The 16,923-nt window shown below is 54.3% G+C and overlaps 5 protein-coding genes across 5 annotated transcripts; 1 reads left to right on the forward strand and 4 right to left on the reverse strand.

Annotated features, from left to right (window-relative positions):
* Positions 1-136: 136 nt before the first annotated feature.
* J4E93_007829 (uncharacterized protein) lies at positions 137-1,018 on the reverse strand (the record flags this gene model as incomplete). Its single annotated transcript, XM_049345733.1, has 3 exons — positions 137-501; positions 549-693; positions 758-1,018. The coding sequence occupies 3 exons, from the start codon at positions 1,016-1,018 to the stop codon at positions 137-139; spliced, it is 771 nt and encodes a 256-aa protein (XP_049197260.1).
* A 5,106-nt stretch (positions 1,019-6,124) lies between these two features.
* J4E93_007830 (uncharacterized protein) lies at positions 6,125-7,108 on the reverse strand (the record flags this gene model as incomplete). Its single annotated transcript, XM_049345734.1, has 3 exons — positions 6,125-6,573; positions 6,624-6,982; positions 7,104-7,108. 3 exons carry the CDS (start codon positions 7,106-7,108, stop codon positions 6,125-6,127), a joined length of 813 nt encoding a protein of 270 aa, XP_049197261.1.
* Positions 7,109-7,324: 216 nt separating this feature from the next.
* On the reverse strand, positions 7,325-8,745 carry J4E93_007831 (uncharacterized protein; the record flags this gene model as incomplete). The annotated part of the gene is made up of 3 exons (XM_049345735.1): positions 7,325-8,455; positions 8,508-8,626; positions 8,673-8,745. 3 exons carry the CDS (start codon positions 8,743-8,745, stop codon positions 7,325-7,327), a joined length of 1,323 nt encoding a protein of 440 aa, XP_049197262.1.
* Positions 8,746-9,241: 496 nt separating this feature from the next.
* Positions 9,242-13,155, forward strand: J4E93_007832 (uncharacterized protein; the record flags this gene model as incomplete). The annotated part of the gene is made up of 4 exons (XM_049345736.1): positions 9,242-9,526; positions 9,581-11,204; positions 11,252-11,368; positions 11,414-13,155. The coding sequence occupies 4 exons, from the start codon at positions 9,242-9,244 to the stop codon at positions 13,153-13,155; spliced, it is 3,768 nt and encodes a 1,255-aa protein (XP_049197263.1).
* A 543-nt stretch (positions 13,156-13,698) lies between these two features.
* On the reverse strand, positions 13,699-16,911 carry J4E93_007833 (uncharacterized protein; the record flags this gene model as incomplete). Its single annotated transcript, XM_049345737.1, has 3 exons — positions 13,699-15,668; positions 15,716-16,343; positions 16,438-16,911. 3 exons carry the CDS (start codon positions 16,909-16,911, stop codon positions 13,699-13,701), a joined length of 3,072 nt encoding a protein of 1,023 aa, XP_049197264.1.
* Positions 16,912-16,923: the final 12 nt, after the last annotated feature.

Genomic DNA, 16,923 nt, shown 5'->3' on the forward strand with positions numbered 1-16,923 from the left:
TATACAAGAAGTCAATGTATGTACAATGCTTCCAGAGCGAGCACAACAGATGCACTGCATCCCCACCATCCAATGAAATCCACCGATGCCCGCCGATTCGTCCTCTGCATGTTGTTCAAGTCTTGCTCTAGGCAACCTAGCAAGAAGAGAGGGGCTCCTTGTAGATGCAAGAGTCAGAGGGGCCCTTGGAAACGCTCTCTGGCTCGCTGCCAGAAGCAACACCCTTGAACTCCTCGCAAATGACCTTGACAGAGCTGGCGCAGTTGGTAGCGTCGATCGTGGCAGAGTCTCCGAAGTTAGGGTTGATGCCAGCAAGGAGCTTGCCGTTGGAGGCCTTGACGTTCTTCATGATAACATGGCGCTCGGCGGATTGCTTGCAGTTACCGCAGGAGCGGTATAGCTTGCCGAAGGTGTCAACGGTGAAGCCGTCGATGGTGACAGTTCCAGCGCCGTTCTGCTGGATGACCTTGTCTTCAGCGCCGGTAGCTCCTCCACCGATCACTAGAAGGCGTTAGCTCAGTCCGGAAGTATGTGCAAACACCTCTTACCAGTTGCGTCACCATCCTTCTTGAGAGAAAGCGCGTCCTCGCAGACGGCAGCCCACCAAACGTTCTCGATGGTGCAGCTGCCCTCGCAGTGAACACCTTCGATCTGGTCCTCTCCGATAATAGCGTTCTTCAAAGTAGCGCCATCCTGCAGAGGTAGAGGTACCAAGTCAGTATATGTCTCACATGCACTTCCTACAGCCGTGACATACCTTGAGAATAAAGACAGCGTCAGAATCTCCGCCTTCGGCTTGGCCAGTGCAAGACACGCCACGACCATAGGTCTTGAGACCACCGTCAAAAGTACCAGTGATCTCCATGGGCTCCTTGAGCGTCTGGGAGCCCTTGGAGGCCGGGATAGGCAAGCTCGCCCGTTTGTTCACGTTGAAGAAGTTCATGGGAGAAGGCTTGCTGGGACCGGCGGAGACGGCGACGGCGAAAGCCACGATGGCAGCAGCGACGGAGGCCTTCATGTTGATAGTTGAAAAGGTTGGAGTTGGAAAAGCTGGAGAGCTGAAAGGTTGTTGGAATGAAGAGAAGGACGTTGGGTTCGGCTAGCGAATGTGATGCGTCGAGCAAAGGATTGAAAGAAGATGAGAAAGCTGAAAGACTGTAAAAGACTGTTGTTGGCTCGATGGTGAGTACAGATTTTTGGGTGCGTCTCCCGCTGCATCTTATACCATCCACGGATCTGTTCCGACATCTTCTGAATGCCTGCCGTCGGGACAACTGCGGAAACTTGCAGGTTTGGCGAAATCGCATATAGATTGAACCCACACGGCTCCGCCTACCCTCATGGGCTTTGTGCTTGGCGATTATGCTCATCTGTTTGAAACAGTCCTTGGATTCGCGAATCGTGATCCGCGCGGTCTCTACCCGTTTCGCCTTTTACGCCAAGAGCGATGCGTTTCAAAGAGGTGACCTGGAAGTTCCTCCAATGGGAGGTGTTTGGGCGCACAGCATGGAGAACAACATAGGCGTGGAAACTAAGCCTAATCTGCAGCATGTCAAGTGTTTTTGGTTGGAAGAAGGTTGCGGATACAGCTGTCATGTCCAGAAACCCCGTGTTCTACGCCCAAAGCAAGTAGTAACAGCTGCGACATACGTTGTGTCCTCGCAACGCTCACATAGATTGATGGCAGGAGACCACGATGGTACATCTGGTGAAGTTGCACGCGGGCATGTCCCAGCGCGAAAACATTGCACTTGAGTGGTGGAAGAAACAACCCAACACCACAATGGAGTCACAGCGCTTCTGGTTGTGATCGTCGCCATCACAGTTCTTAGTATATTGAAGTTGCAAACGTGCACCAGCACAAAGAGATCGGTGCCATCGAGCCGCCTCACCAAACACGACCCCGTTCTTCACAGACCACGTCAGGCTTCGCGGAACTTTTGGTAGCGTGGTTCGAGATCCGCTTGGCATTCCCCACTACCTGGTGAAGCAAGGGGCGGGAAGCTTGTGTATCGACAGGAACAGCAAGGCTGCAGACAACCCACTGACTCAAAGTATCCACATTATGTCGTCGACATCGAATTTTCAGATATCTGGCTGCATATCTGTAACAAACATGCTGGATTGTTCAGTAAACATCGACAATCCAAGGAAGACAGCCGCCCGCCATAGCGCACCAGGACGCAGACATCACACCAGACACCGAAATGAGAGTGACATGCATGAATCAATCCTCCACGCGGCATTTTCGTACAATGCTCAGCGGTCAAGCGTTTTTTTTCTTTTGGTGAAACATACCCAGCTCCGAAGTTGACCCAGTCCAGACACCCTTCGCCATCTGACACCACCATCAACAGCACGAACGGCCTGACGTCGCAGGTCTCCACGCGCTCGTTCATCTCAGGAAACATTGCTTTTGTCGTAGGAATGCATGCGACGGCTCTGAACGTCAATCGTAGTGCATCCTCCTGCGAGCAATGACGGCAATGCTGTACGGCAGGCCAGCGGCACTCCCTGAATGAGATCGCGGAGTGGTACGTAAGACGATCGATGGTGTGTGCTTTGCGGCTGGGGCCGTGGCTGGGGCCGTGGCTGGGGCCGTGGCTGTGGAGGCGTTGGCGCCACACTCTAATAGCTAGCTCTAGTTGTAGCTTTATCGTGATCTTTTGGGCTCGCGCTCGAATTTGAAGTCTTTTCGTGAGGGACTTTGCCTGTGTACGTTGGTGAGCTTTATCGTGACGCTGCTGCGCATCTTCCAAGCTACTTCAGTTCACACACAACTCTCTGCTACGACCGACAAAGACGCCTGACAAGTAACGCCTCCAGAAGATTTTGAATGATAGCAGCAGCAGAAAACGAAAGACGAATTGGGACTCCTCACCTCATCGCTCCGTCCGTGCGCTGGCTAGCGTTGTCTAGCGCCTGCCCAATATATACACAGCTTTTCGCCCGTCGCTCTTTTGCTCTGCACCACAAACGTCCCAGTTCAACGCACACCTAGTGTGCAAGCCGACCCTCGGTAGCTGGGGATTTGCGGTCCTTGCGCAGGTCAAGTATACCTGCACCTCGTCAGCTCCTAACGGAGACGTCGAGGCTCCGTCCGCCATTGCTCATCAGAGAGCACAGTGAGACGACCGACCGCTGCTCCTCTCAAATAGTCGCCAGACGCGACTGTTTTGGTCGGGTAGTCGTCGTACTATATCCATGGTCACCTTGGTTTATAGCATTTCGTCTCCATCCTTGCGCAGGTCAAGTTTACCTGCACCTCGTCAGCTCCACACTGAGACGTCGAGGCTCCGTTAGCCATTGCTCTTAAGTGAGCACGGTTAACAAGCGACCACTACTCATCCGATTTAGTTGCCTCCGGTGACTATCTCGGGAGTTTAGGCATTGCTACTATATCTATGGTCTCCTTAGTTTATAGCATTTCTTCTTCCAGATGTCTTTCGAGACAAACTACACCGCTCTTCTCACTTCAACAGTGGAGCGAGAACTCGGGCTCTTCAATGATACGCAACCGAAGCCGTGCAACACCTGAGACTTGGGTCACATACTATGACTCTAGCGATTGGTAGGCAGTGGCGTATCTTCTCCATACGGTTGAGAGCACTACAGTATGTCGACTGTAGTTGTTCAAAACGGGGGACGTGAAGTTCATGTCTTGTAAGAGAACCTCGGAAGACAGCTGAACCTCTACTTTCAGCGGCACGAGTCGCTCACGACTTCCGCACTACACAACCATCTCGTACGCAAACGCACTTTTGCGATCCGAGACTTTCAGGTGGGCGTGGCAGCCACATAATCGCCGTATCTACCCAATATCACATATCAAGGTCTATGTCGTCGCCGGATAGTGATTAATTCTACCCTACATCACATATTAAGGTCAATGTCGTCGTCAGGCAGTTGTCCACATCCTCGATTCTCATGTCAATCCATCGATTGCCAGAGCAAGCTGACTACAAACAAAGGTCAACAGGATCCATGATTGATCGCGACGAGCTATCATACCGAGCTACCGCCTAGCTCATCTGTCCTCTCCAGGCCAACACGGCCTCGCCCACCTTCTCAAGCCCCAGGCTCAAAGTCACTCTCCAACGGCCCCCCACAAACCCCCGTCAGACAAACAACAGCCGCCTGAAACGTCACACTACCCGTACTAGTACAATCCTTCTTCAGCTGCGCGCTTCCGTAACAGCAATTACCAACCGCTGCATTCGGGGACGAGACGGTATCAATCAGCACCCCATAATCCACCGAATGGTCCCGATGCGCGTCGTTCGTCGCCGCTCCGCAGTCGCCCGTGAAACTGCCCGCAGACCGGACAATGCGCATGGTAGAGGGGCAACCGGGGATCTCCAAGTCGCAGAAATCGTTGTTCTTCCAGTCGTTCAGTTTGCCGGTGCCGGCGGAGGTGCCGGCGGAACAGAAGTCGCCGGTTCCGAAGCCGTTTTCTTGGCCTTCGATGCCTGGGGGTGAGTGTTAGGTTGCTGGGGGAAGGGGAGGCTGGGCTGGAAGGTTACCTGCGCTGTTCCACGTCCCGATGATGTGCAGTTGGCCTGGGGTTGAGAAGGTGCCGCCGAGTTCGGAGCCGGCGTATTTCCCGATGATGAAGTCGGCGGAGGTGGAGGTGGTGAAGAGCCCAAGGAGGGGGATGAGAGTGAGCTGGGAAGTCTTCATGTTGGGTATGAAGAGCAAGGTATTGAGGTTGGTTCGACAATGTGGCAGGAAAGTATTGGAATGGCTCTCTGATGCGGATGTCCTTCGATTTGCTGTATGGCGGGTGTCTACTTATACATTTCTTTCTACCCATCGGCTCTTACCGCTATGATGGAGGTCATCGCGATCGATCGTCTACCAACTCTGCATTCCACTGTCCCATATATGCCCGTGCGATGCGCGTTGGCTGTATGTCCCATCATTACTGTCAGTAGCCTTAGTCTGAAGCTACCACAAGCACCCTAAGGCCAACGCTTATTTCATTTGGTATAGGAAGGATGCACTTGGCTTCACCTCCAACTACAGTACGCAGTGGTAGTGGATACGATGAGCGCCGAATGCCCGTGATGAACGCTTATCGGCAACCTCAGCCTTGACTTCGAAGATAGTTAGCGTCAGCGTCAGCGTAGCATTAGACAACTTTTAGGATGAGCTTGTTACTCACTTGACAGACTTATGCGAAGAACTCATGAGTATGTGATGCTGACTGCGCCTTATACCCAAGAAGCTTATGGTATCCTACAAAGCGCAAAAAAAAGCTGAGGTCGATAGTGAAGGCACCTCATACAAGGAAAAACCTAAACAGGTCTGCAGACTACATCGAACCAAAAACTTGCAAAGTAGGTGGCTTAACGTCAACGTAGGCTCTAGGGCGTTCAGTGTTTTCCTAGGTTGACGTGAAGGCACAAATAATCCTCCTGGGGAGCGGAGTTGCGAATAATGGCACCGGTGGCCCGAGGGCCTGGAGAACTCATGGTAGGCCTTAGACTACCATGCCGATCAACCAACAACCACTAGACATGAATGGGGAAGTATTGCGAAGCTAAGCAATTAAGGACTTGATGTATTAGTTTGCGTCACATGTGAGATAAAGTAGGGAAAAGTATGGCCGATGGTAAGGCGGTGTGCCCGACATTGTGACGGAGGTGCGGATCATCAAGGAGTACGGATGACGAGCATTGGTTCAGAAGCATTAGTCTAACACTTTGATTTCATATGCCTATCGGCAGGATGGATACTGCATGATGTGATGGCACAGCAGATCGAATGTATATGCATGCATCACATCGCACATGTCTAACAGGGGCCGCCAATTCCTCGGCCATATTCAGTTCCCATGCCCCATCACAGCAACACCTGGCATACACTCCTGACTTCATCTTCCTAGCGGACCAGTATTGGCGGTACCGCCAGTCCTCCTCGACGACTTACCTCCTCCAAGCATGAAGTTACCCAGACCCCGCGCACCGCCGGCAAGAGGTTGCCTAGTCATGGGCGAGTTTTGGTATGAGGAATGTGCATCCTGACTCAAGTATGGAGGGGGCTGGCGTGAACCACCGAGAACCGGAAGCTGACTTCTATGAGCTTGCGAAGGCGTCCCGACTGGAGCTGTGTCTTCACTGTGTCAGCGCGCGATGCTCTCCACGTTCCAAGAAAACAACTCACGACCAGTATTGTTCCTCACACCCAATCCCCGCCTCTGCAACTGTGGATCGAATGGAGGCCCGAGATGGACACCGGCCTGCTGCTGCCGTCCACTGCTCCCAGAACTCCGACTAAAGTCTCTGTTGTGCGGTCTGCCACCACCGGCCTGCTGCGACATGTTCATCTGACTGTAGTTGGCCGTTCCGGTCCGTGTGCCAGGAAGGCGGTCGATGAAGCGGTCACCACGAGCAGTCCGGATCGTGTACGCCGCCTCATCACCAGCAGCATGAGCTACCTCCGTTGCCATGACCTTGCTTTTCAATTGCTGGTAGTGTGCTTGGACCTGCGCATGCGCTTTCGTCTTCTCTTTGAAGGCTTTCTGAAGTTGATGGTTTTTGTCCTCGAGATCCTCCTGTTCGGCTTGCATGGCTGTGCCACTGTTAGTAGTGGAGCAATCAGAGGAAGAGGATATCGCGAACCCTGCATCTTATCTTGCAATGCCTTTATCTGCGAATTCGCATCGTGCACGAGCTGATCCATCTGCTGACTGAGCGTATCGTACTTGCCGGTCAAGCCTTTCGCGAGGTGCTCCTGGTAGATAATCTCCTGCGACGTCTGATAGCTGTGGAACGCCAAGCCGCGACTGGCACACTCCATGATGATCGTTGGACTCAGGCCGCTAAGTACCGACGTCTTGTAGTCTTCTGACGGGTTGAGACCTGCGACAACCACATCGTCGGGGTTGTGCAGCGATGAGTTGCATGCTGGACAAGTTCGATGCGCATTTGTAGATCTCGAAAGCCCGGTGACATCTGCGCAATTGCTGCAAAAGACGTGACTTGTGCCATTGTTAGCGAGAGCGCCAGAGGCAGGTAAGATGGACGAACCTGCACGTAGTAACTACGGCGCGTTCATGCAGCTGCGATCGACACTTGAGCTCATTGCAACGCAAAACGTACTCCATGGCGAGTGACAGTTGTGAGGTGGATGAAGCTTCGGTTGCGGATGGAGAAAGCACGATGTTGACGCGAAAGCACGTGGTCCGCTCACCGAGGCAAGAGCAACCCATTCGTGTGAATTCTGTCCTAACCAGAACGTAGCATGAATTCGTGTCTTATGGATCCGCGCAACACTAAACATCAGGGTGCGTCCGTGGGATCTGCCGCCCCCGCAATCGAGTCTATCGATCGTCCTTGTCAGGCTTCCGCCGTTGTCTTGTGCTCTTCTTGCCAGCCACGGCTGTATCGTCCTCCTCTTCGTCCCGGCCCTTTGCGAGTTCACCATCCAACTCCCACTCCTCGGGGTCATACCAGTCCTCGCCATCGCTCATTTCTCCTACATGAGCTTCCGCTTTTGACCACTTGTAAACATCCTGCCTCATGCGATCGGCTTGTAGCAGGCCTTGATACAAGTCTGATGTTATCCGTGCGACCTCCTCCTGTTTTTGTACGTAGGCCATGAGGAGCATGCGCGTCTCCTCGGCTTCGTTCGGCGGAAGACCAAAGTCGCGGTCTGGCAACGAATCTGACGGATGTATGAAGAGAGGATGTATTGCGCCGACACCACTCGAGGGTGAATGAGGTGGGGAGGGAGTCGAGGCTGCGTGCGCCTGTGCTCGTCTGCGGGTTGTCATCCTATGCGTCTGCTGCGACGCGGTATCGGACGCGTCTTCGGGCGTTCCTTCTCCATTCTCTTGCGCCTGCTCTTCATCTCCTGCGTGCGTTCCGTTCGTCACAGGATGTGCGCCATTGACCCTCTCTGAATTTGAGTCGCCGTTGGTCTCGGTCTGTCGACTAGTGCCATTTGGCTGGCCTGCATCCTCCATGTCTACGTCATGGGGACTTTCTATGGTCTCGCGCATTTCCGCATCGTGGGGTTGTTGCTGCTCTCCTTCGCCCGTGCGCCCATTTGCACTGCTAGACCATGGCTCCTGGAACGGTGCCCTGCCCATAGCAGCTAGGGCAGCTGGCGCAAACGTGGAGTCGCCCTGCAGTTTCACGAATAGAGTCTTCGCCCGCGCGTTCGTGACCTGCTCTTTCCGCGAGAGGGCTCCAGCTTCGCTCGCGAGGTCTGTGAGATGCCGAGAGGAGTATGCCACGCTCAGGGCAGGGTGGTTGGGTAGGTCGGCGGCGGAGGTGAGCGGCGCAAGAAGGCTCTCGAGCTGTATGTTGCCGTAGGGATTCTCTTCGACAGCCTCCACGTCTTCCTCGTCTTCGTAGTCGTCGTCGACTTCGACGACATCACCGTCCGCATCGTATCGTGGAGGGTTGCGCTGTAGAATAGACCTGTGGTAGCCGGCGTGCTCAATGCGCTGGAGGCGTCAGTCTACAGTCGACACCCGAGTCGCACAAGCCAAGACGCACCTTCTTGTACGGTCGCGGGTCAGAAAGGAAGTCTGGGTCGCTGGCGCGCGCATAATGGACCTTGCGCCTCAGATCCTGCTTGTTGCTGTGTAAGGGTGTCTCGGAGTCTTCTGTGTCGGCTGTGCGGTGTTAGCTAGGCCTGTGTCGAGGTAGGAATGAGCCTACAGTCGTCTTTTCGCAGCATCTTCCTCTTCATGCTGAAGATGGTATCCATAATCTGCTGCTGTTGGCCCGCCATGGCGTCGGGGCCTCTGGCCAGCGCGAGCGTGAGGTGGTGAAGATGCGGAGTATCGATAGGAGCGCGTCCAGCTAGTACAACGACTTGTTGCGCGGTCGAAGGTATTTGGAGGTGTGGTTACGCGTAGCGGCAAAACTGAATCGCAAAAGTATAGCTGTAGAGTGTCGGAGAGAAAGTGTGGAGGGATCAGGCGGCATAGAGAACGTGCATGGCAAGGGTTCAGCTAGCTTCCCGCGCCCATGTGTCGACCCGCGACCACCGATGACGAAGCCGCGAACAATCTGTACAGCATCTCCATGCTGCCACAAACACGCTTGATATCGCCAATTCGATACAGAACCTAGGAAGCCTACGTCTGGCTTTGCGATCCTCGTGCGACGAGCAAATCCCACTCCGCAGCACTTCCGCTCTCCCCAACTCCGAAAAGCAGCACCACGTCGACACCACGCTTGTGAGATACAAGCTGGAAACCACGCGACTCGGGCATGGAGTTATAATGGAGGCATACCCATCAGACTTCACTGTGCACAATCTACCCTTCATCGTCCTTTCAGGCCTAGCGACTAGCAAAGAGGTCGATCCCCCTCCATCGGTCCAGCATGTGCTTCCGGGGCGCGCTGTCACAACCATCAGCTCAGATCTACCGCCTGCAGAAGGTGAACGGGCAAATGAACTACTCCAAGAGTTCCTGAGTGCAGATGGCACAAATGCGCCGTGGAATGGGCGCGACTTTAGTCGCCGAGGCATCACGCATGGCTTCAGAATACGGAGTGTAGGAAGGGTACATGCGCCTGCGATATGCCACGGGAAGGAGCCATGGGCTGATGTTTGCTAGAACTTCCAACTGCCTCCGAAAAAGGCAGATGCGCCCTCAAACTCCGAGACAACCCCTCCAGGCAGTCCCACCATCGCAGCCGCAACATCTTGGGTCCTGCACTCGCCCATATCTCCCCTCTCTCCAGCATCGCCCTCCTTCCCCGACGGCGTCATCGCTCCTGCCTGGGTCGCCAAGCACCAGCACTACGTCCCTTCCGTATTCGTCTCCTTCTTCAACTTCACCACAGACCCAATTACGAACAGCTTGCACGACAATCAGCTAAAGACGGACATCAACAAGATCAAGAGCCAGATCCAAAAGTCAGACTACCGAACAAGATACGTTGTGGTATTGTTGAGTGACAAGACTATCATCGAGGCACCAGACATCGAAGAGCGACTGGCGAACATACGGCGGGCTACAGGCTTGGATCCAAAGAATTCACTCTTCTTTCTGCCTCCAAGAACATCCAGGGTCGAGCTGCAGGCATTTGTCACTTCTATCCTGGCCATACTACAACCTGTCTGTGTCGAGTATTACCGAGACCTCACGAAACATGCGCGGAGGAAGAAGGGACGAGGCACAATTCCTCCTCCGACAGCTCCACCAACGCGTGGCACCTCCCAGACGCTGTCGTATCCTGGATGGGGTGTTCGCTATGACTTCAAGCTGGGTATCCTCGCCGAGTTTCGCCAGGAAATGGACGCTGCACAGCGACACTACGGGGCTGCTTTGGAGGCATTGTTTGGGGCCGAGGGCCTGTTTGAAACAACGGCAAGCTGGTCTCCAAGATGGGACGAGATACGATTACTAGCAGATATCGTCGCACTACGACATATTCGATGTCAACTATGGAACAATTTCCCTACTTCCGCGGTCCAGTCTTGGTTACGATACAAGTGGAGATTACAAGACGTGCTCGATCGCCGGGGCAAGGGTACTAACAACTACGGTTGGCAGGCTTGGGAATCTACATGGGCCCAAGTGATGGCTGAGACGGTACGCCGAACAGAATTGCCAGTCTTCAAAATACGAGATCCCGTCCCGGACACAGATCCCTTGCCAGACATCCCTAATTTGCTATACTCTCAGCCCGAGAAACAGTTCCCGGTGGGAGAAAGACTACCCCCATGGGAACTGTTACATCATGCCGGATATTGGCACAAGATTTCCAGTGACCACGCAAAGAGGCGCTACATTCTTGCCAGAGAGATGCCAGAGGAAGACCGAACACCACCAGGCATGTCTCCTGCCGCCAAGGTCTCGGCTCGGAATCAGATATACGACCACTACCTCGTTCCACAACCTCACGAAGAGTATCCTGTACCTGGCATCGGCAACGGATTCGAGCACTGGAAAGATATCTCATCCAAGCTTAATGCCGCGATATCGGAGTTTAGAGCTCGGGGACAACACCGGAAAGAAGATCAGTTACAACTCGAGGTGGCTCGAACATTGCTACACGTGAAAAGATTTGACGATGCTTTCAAAGTACTGCGATCACTCTGGGAAACGATGGCATGGCGGAAAGAAGGATGGTGGAGCTTAGCTTCGGAGGTAATATGGACTCTGCATGAGTGCGCACTGCGGGTACAGAGCCGAGAATCATATGTTGCAACGGAGTGGGAGCTGTATAGTCAAAGTCAGTGTTATTCGTCTTTCACACGAAGCTTCACTAACCGCCACCAGCGATCCCTGGCAAGACAAAATACAAGTACGACTTGATGACATGTTTGGACGTCTTCCCGGATGCGACTACCGAGAAGGTGAGCGTGGGTCTAAATGCCAAAGACCACATATCCTGCTGTAAGTGCGAGACTCGTCTCCAAAATCTAAAGACTGACCTTGCAGTGTCGACGTCCTTCGCCTTTGCTGAAGCAGAAGGTAATGTGGGCGAACCACTCCACGCACAGCTCGCCATCACCTCCAATGCTCGACCAGGCTCCGCTCCTGTTATATTGTCTTTCCTCCAGTACCAGTTCAATGGTGGTTTGGCTGAAGTCCGCTTAAATCACAAAGCCGACGAATCCTCCGGAAGTACCTCAATCATGTACACCTGCACATTAGAAGAGACTCACTCCGCTACCGGAAAGCCACGCTGGGCTGGAACAGCTGATCTCACGCTTTACCCGGGGCAGACTAAAGTGTACAGTCTCCCACTCATTCTGCGCGAGTCTGGGGATGTCGATGTTGTCGCGTGCGTCTTCGGCGTCAGCACGGAAAAGTTTGATCTCGTTTGCTCAGACACAGACCCAGAGACTCCAACTCATCCAGTTTGGTGGATCAAGTCAGATACCAAGATCAAATCAAGATCGTTGAAGCATGGATCTGGTATGTCGGTGCACATACTACCGAAGCCGCCAAAGATGGAAATCAACCTACCGGACGTTCGCAACCAGTACTACACAGATGAGTCAGTGACGCTGGCGATAGAGATTCTGAACCAAGAAGAAGAAGATACTGAAGCTGTCCTTGAGGTGCGATTACTGGGTCGCTCCAAAGACACTCTGAGCTACACCTGGGTCGAGCGTCCGGCAGAGTCGCCCATGAAGGAAGTCCCGCCAACACTCGACGGGTCAACGGATGTAGACCTCCCAGGCCATGTAGTAGGGAAGCTGGCCCAAGGTGCAAGGACAACAGAGAGAATTCGCTTCACTGCACCCGCAGATCCAGCAGACTACGCCTTGGAAGTCAAGGTACTATACCACCTCCTTAGCGACCGCGACATACCCATCTCCAAGATCATGGTCGCCGATCTCGTCTTCAACGCACCGTTCGAAGCGAGCTACGATCTCATGGCACGCGTGCACCCCGACCCATGGCCCAGCTATTTCGAGCTCCAAGAGGCCGAAAGCAACGTCAACCCCGAATCGCCCGATGCATTCGGCATAGCACAGAAATGGGGACTACGAGCCAAAGTTGCGTCCTTCGCGGATGAACAGCTCATCGTCAGCGACCTAGCCGTCCAAGTCCACAGCATCCACGGCGGCGCAACATGCGACGTCACCAAAGAGTTCACCATTGCAGAAACCCCCATGGAACCCCAGGTTCTCAGCGAATGGGGCTTCAGCCTGGATATCCGGAAGAACAACCTGGAAGAACGTCGCTCCACCGCCCTCGACACCACTCTAAACATAACATGGAAGCGAACGTCCGACCCCACCGCCTCCGCAGTAACATCCTCCCTCCCCATCCCCCGCATCCAAATCCCCTCCTCAGAACCCCGCGTCCTCGCCTCCCACCACCTCTCCCCTACCACCCCCTCCCTCATCCACCTCGACTACGTCCTCGAGAACCCCACCATGCACTTCCTCACATTCGAACTCGCCATGGAAGCCAGCGAGGACTTTGGCTTCAGCGGACCTAAACTACGGACGTTGCATCTGCTGCCTATGAGTCGACAGACGGTACGCTATAACTTGCTGTCGAATGTAGAGGGGGATTGGATTATGCCGAATCTAAAGGTTACGGATCGGTACTTTAATAAGACGTTGAAGGTGCAGGGGACGGAGGGGATGAGGGTGGATAAGAAGGGGGTGGGGATTTGGGTGCCTGGTGATGATGGAGGGGAGGGGGAAGGGAAGGCCGAATAGGGGTGGAAGTGAGTCGTTTGGGAGCTTAGAGGTTTTGATGAGTGACGGAGTAGATGAGCTTGCGCCGGTAGAAATGTGCTTTCAATATACGAATGATGATCGTCAAACGCTAGATGCGACATGCACATGGACAGCCTCACCATGGTAAAGCTGCCTCCGCAGCCATGTATCGCTGGCAACTGCACCCAATTCACGACAAAGGTCCAGAGCAGACGCACTCCACAAAGATAGTCAGAAAGCCAATCAACATTTATGAAAACGAGATCCAATACCATGCCGTCTCGTCCGCTACCAACCGCTCTCACCCCCCTACCAAAGAATATCAGAAGAATAAACATATGAGATTCGTGGGTGTTATAACCCGTAAGTACGGTGCTTTCAGCAAAAACCCCTTCCACACACTAAAAGAATTACAATTGCACATAACAAAGCCTCTCTCGTAGAAGTGAACCATGCTTACCAATGCCCGCGAAATAATCAAAAGAGAAAACGCCTAACCCCTTCTTCTTCTTCTTCTTCTTCTTATCTGTACTCGAACTATCATCAAAGTCTTAGCTCTGAAAGAATAGTCTGAGCCATATTCTTGTACTGCCATGTACCCCCATCCACTTTCTTAAACTGGATGCCGTGCAGCGTCAACAGCGGGACTTTGACGATCAAAATCTCAAACACCAGACTCATGCTCGAGCCCATGTCGCTCTGCACCTGTGTCGATGTTTCGCCCGCCGCTAATGCGCGTCGTGGTCGTCGCTCGTCGCGTTCTTCGCTGCCGTCAGACTCGTCGGTATTCGTGTAGCTTTGATCCGCAGGCGATGGCCGTGAGCGCGATTTCGGCGTCCCGGGTGCGCGGTGGTTGTCTCGGAACTCGTCGCGATCTCTATCACCACCCATGAAGCCACCGAAGCTGATCTTTCTCTTGTGCCCTCCGCTCGGTGGGGACGCTGGCGAATCCATGGGTTTGTTCATGTCAATGCTAGGTGCATGGCGACATCGGAAGCCACCTTTGACTTCGGTCCACTCAACACCCAGCTGGTCGAGCACCCTTATTAGATCATCCTGAATGATGGGTAGCGGCTTGGTGCTTGTCGTTGACACGCTGAAAAGACCTTTGAGGAACACAGGCTTCACAGCATCTGGACTCCGACTAGCTTCCGCTTGCGCTTCTGCAAGCTCTGCATCTGTCTCTTCGGGTACATTGGCTTCCTTTGCTGCTTCCCTCTTCATCCGCCTCGCTTGAATACTTTCTCTTCGCGCATGGCCCAGCGATTTCGCCCGGGAAGCTTGCATGGGCCGTGGGCTGGAAGTGAGATCGTCGGAAGCAACATCGTTGTTTGGTCGAACTTTATTCGCGCTCAGCTCGGATCTATCTGTTCTGTCTGATCCACTCGTGGGCGGAGGGTTTCCAGGGTCTTCCGAAGATCGACCGCGTCGACTGAGTCGTCTCCGGAGATCAGCCGAGTTGACGCTGGTGGAGCGACCAAGTGCCTTTAGTTTCCGCGCAGCGCTGTTGCCAGTGCCGGGAGGTGAGAGTAACTCGGGTTGATTGTTGGCGCTGTCTGGAAGATACGAGGCAGAACCTCCTTCGCGACCGCGCGGTCTTCGAATGCTGAAGCTTTTTCTCGGTACGGTGGCTGGCGCTGGGGCCGGTGCGGGTTCGGCGGGACTGGAAATTGCGACTGCTGGAGTTGGTGGAGGCAAGGGCTCAACGGTCCGGTCCTTCTCATGACTCCTGTACTTTCTGGTACTGAAGCGGCGCAACAGACCTACGGCAGCACCCTCTTTCTTCGGCTGCTCAACCTGAGGCGGCAACACTGGGGGCGGGTTATTTAGGTCGACTCGTTTCAGACCTTCGGTGATGTCATCTTCACCGTGGGTCCTTGCTCTTGGTCGCGACCTTCCACCTGTGGGCTTCTCGCCAGCCATCTCGTAGGCAGCTGAGTTGGTGTATGCCGCTGGTGGCGGCGGAAGATCTGGCATTTTCAAGGGTTTTTCATCCGGCTCCTGAGGCATGGCGATAGGACCTGGGTTGGCTTCCTGTCGTTCGCGATCTCTCTTCTCCTTGACCAAGAAGTAGACTGAAAGGAGAGGACTGTATGCGTTGACCGGATCCATTCCCCGCTGGATGTCCTCGGACGAAGAGGCAGTCAGCTGCTCTCGACTCCCAATTGACGTGCGTCTTTTGTAAAAGTCAAACATGCCCCTCTTCTTCTCCGCTTCTGGTGTTTGCGCAGTCGCCTTGCGGGCAGCTGTTCGCACAGCGCGTTGATATTCCTCTGACTGAATCACGTTGGTCAGTTGCGTGGTGATGTACTCCGTTGTGCCGAAGTCGAATCCTTGCATCTTCTCGATAATCTCGCTGTCCAGAGGTAATTGCACAGGTTCTCTGTGGGGCAGGTAGTTTTCAGGCGGACTGTTGAATCCCTTGGTAAGCCAGGGATGGCTCATGATCTCCGAGAGGGTCAGTCGCTGGGTGGGGTCAGTTTGCAGCATTCGGTGGATGAGGTTGCGGCATTCTGGAGGATATTAGCTCAGTAAGTAGTTGTAAGTCGGCGTAACATACCTGCGGACAGCCATGGTGGATAGTCGACATGGCCCTTCTTAATCTTGGCATGGAGCTGTGGCATGCTCTGGTCATCGAACGGCACCTTGCCGCAGACCAAGACGTACAGCACAATGCCAAAACTCCAGACGTCGACCTCCGGGCCAGTGTATTGTTTGGCCTGGAGGAGTTCGGGGGCGGCAAAATACAGACTTCCACAGAATGTCTTGAGCTGATTCCTAGGTGAGAACAAGTTACTCAGTCCAAAGTCGATAATCTTGATGTCGCCCATCTTGCTGATGAGGATGTTCTCAATCTTGAGATCTCGGTGGACGATGCTGTTCCTGTGGCAGTAGTCCAGGGCACTGGCAATCTGTCGAGCGAACTTGCGTGCCTGCTTTTCCTTGAGGCGGCCGTGGGAGATGATGTAGTCGAGCATCTGTCCACCGTTGACGAACTCAAACATCATGTACCAGTGGAAGTTTGTGCGCACGACATCCTTCATGCCGCAGATGTAGGGATGGTTCAGCAGACTGACAATGGCAGCCTCTCTGGCGGTCCGGACTTCTTTGGAGTGGTCGGCTCGTTCGCGGTCGGCGGCGCTCTGGTGCTGGTCCTGGGACTGTCGCGGGACGATCTTGACGGCCGCCTGTTGATGTTAGCACTTTCCTATATCTCAACTCGACTACAGCTGTATAGTTGCATGCGCCATCATGCCCCACGTAAACAACCAAAGTACACACCTGCTCCCCGGTCTCGGCATTCTTGGCCAGCTTGACCTTTCCCATGCTGCCGGCGCCAATGGTCTTTCCGAGCGCCCATGTTCCGGTGCTGGGTGCGGTGATGGTGGTCCTGCGCTTGTTGACGGGCTGAGGCTGGCCCGGCCTGGCTTCGGCAGCTACGCCATTGACGGGCATTGCGGAAGTCGTCGACGCGTCAGACGCATACCGCGTGTGGCTCCGGCGGGTGGGTTCGGTGCGGCCTGGGTCTTCGCTGCGTCGTGGCTGCGGTGAAGGCTGCTCGTGGGCGACGTTGCTCTGCTCGTAGTCGCGGCGGGCAACGTTGGGGAGGCCGCCTGGCTGATGACGGCTTGCGGGGGGCGCGCGGCTGGCGGTGGTCTGGCTCTGGCTCTGGGAGCGATGGGGGCGGTCGATGGATCTGCGCGACGAAGAAGAGTTGCGCACGACGGCGGGCGATGATGGGGCGGCGGCCGACATGGTGGATGGTCT

This window comes from Alternaria ventricosa, assembly GCF_023758065.1.
Source record: "Alternaria ventricosa strain BMP 2768 chromosome Unknown scaffold_14, whole genome shotgun sequence".
Classification (NCBI taxonomy): Eukaryota; Fungi; Ascomycota; class Dothideomycetes; order Pleosporales; family Pleosporaceae; genus Alternaria; species Alternaria ventricosa.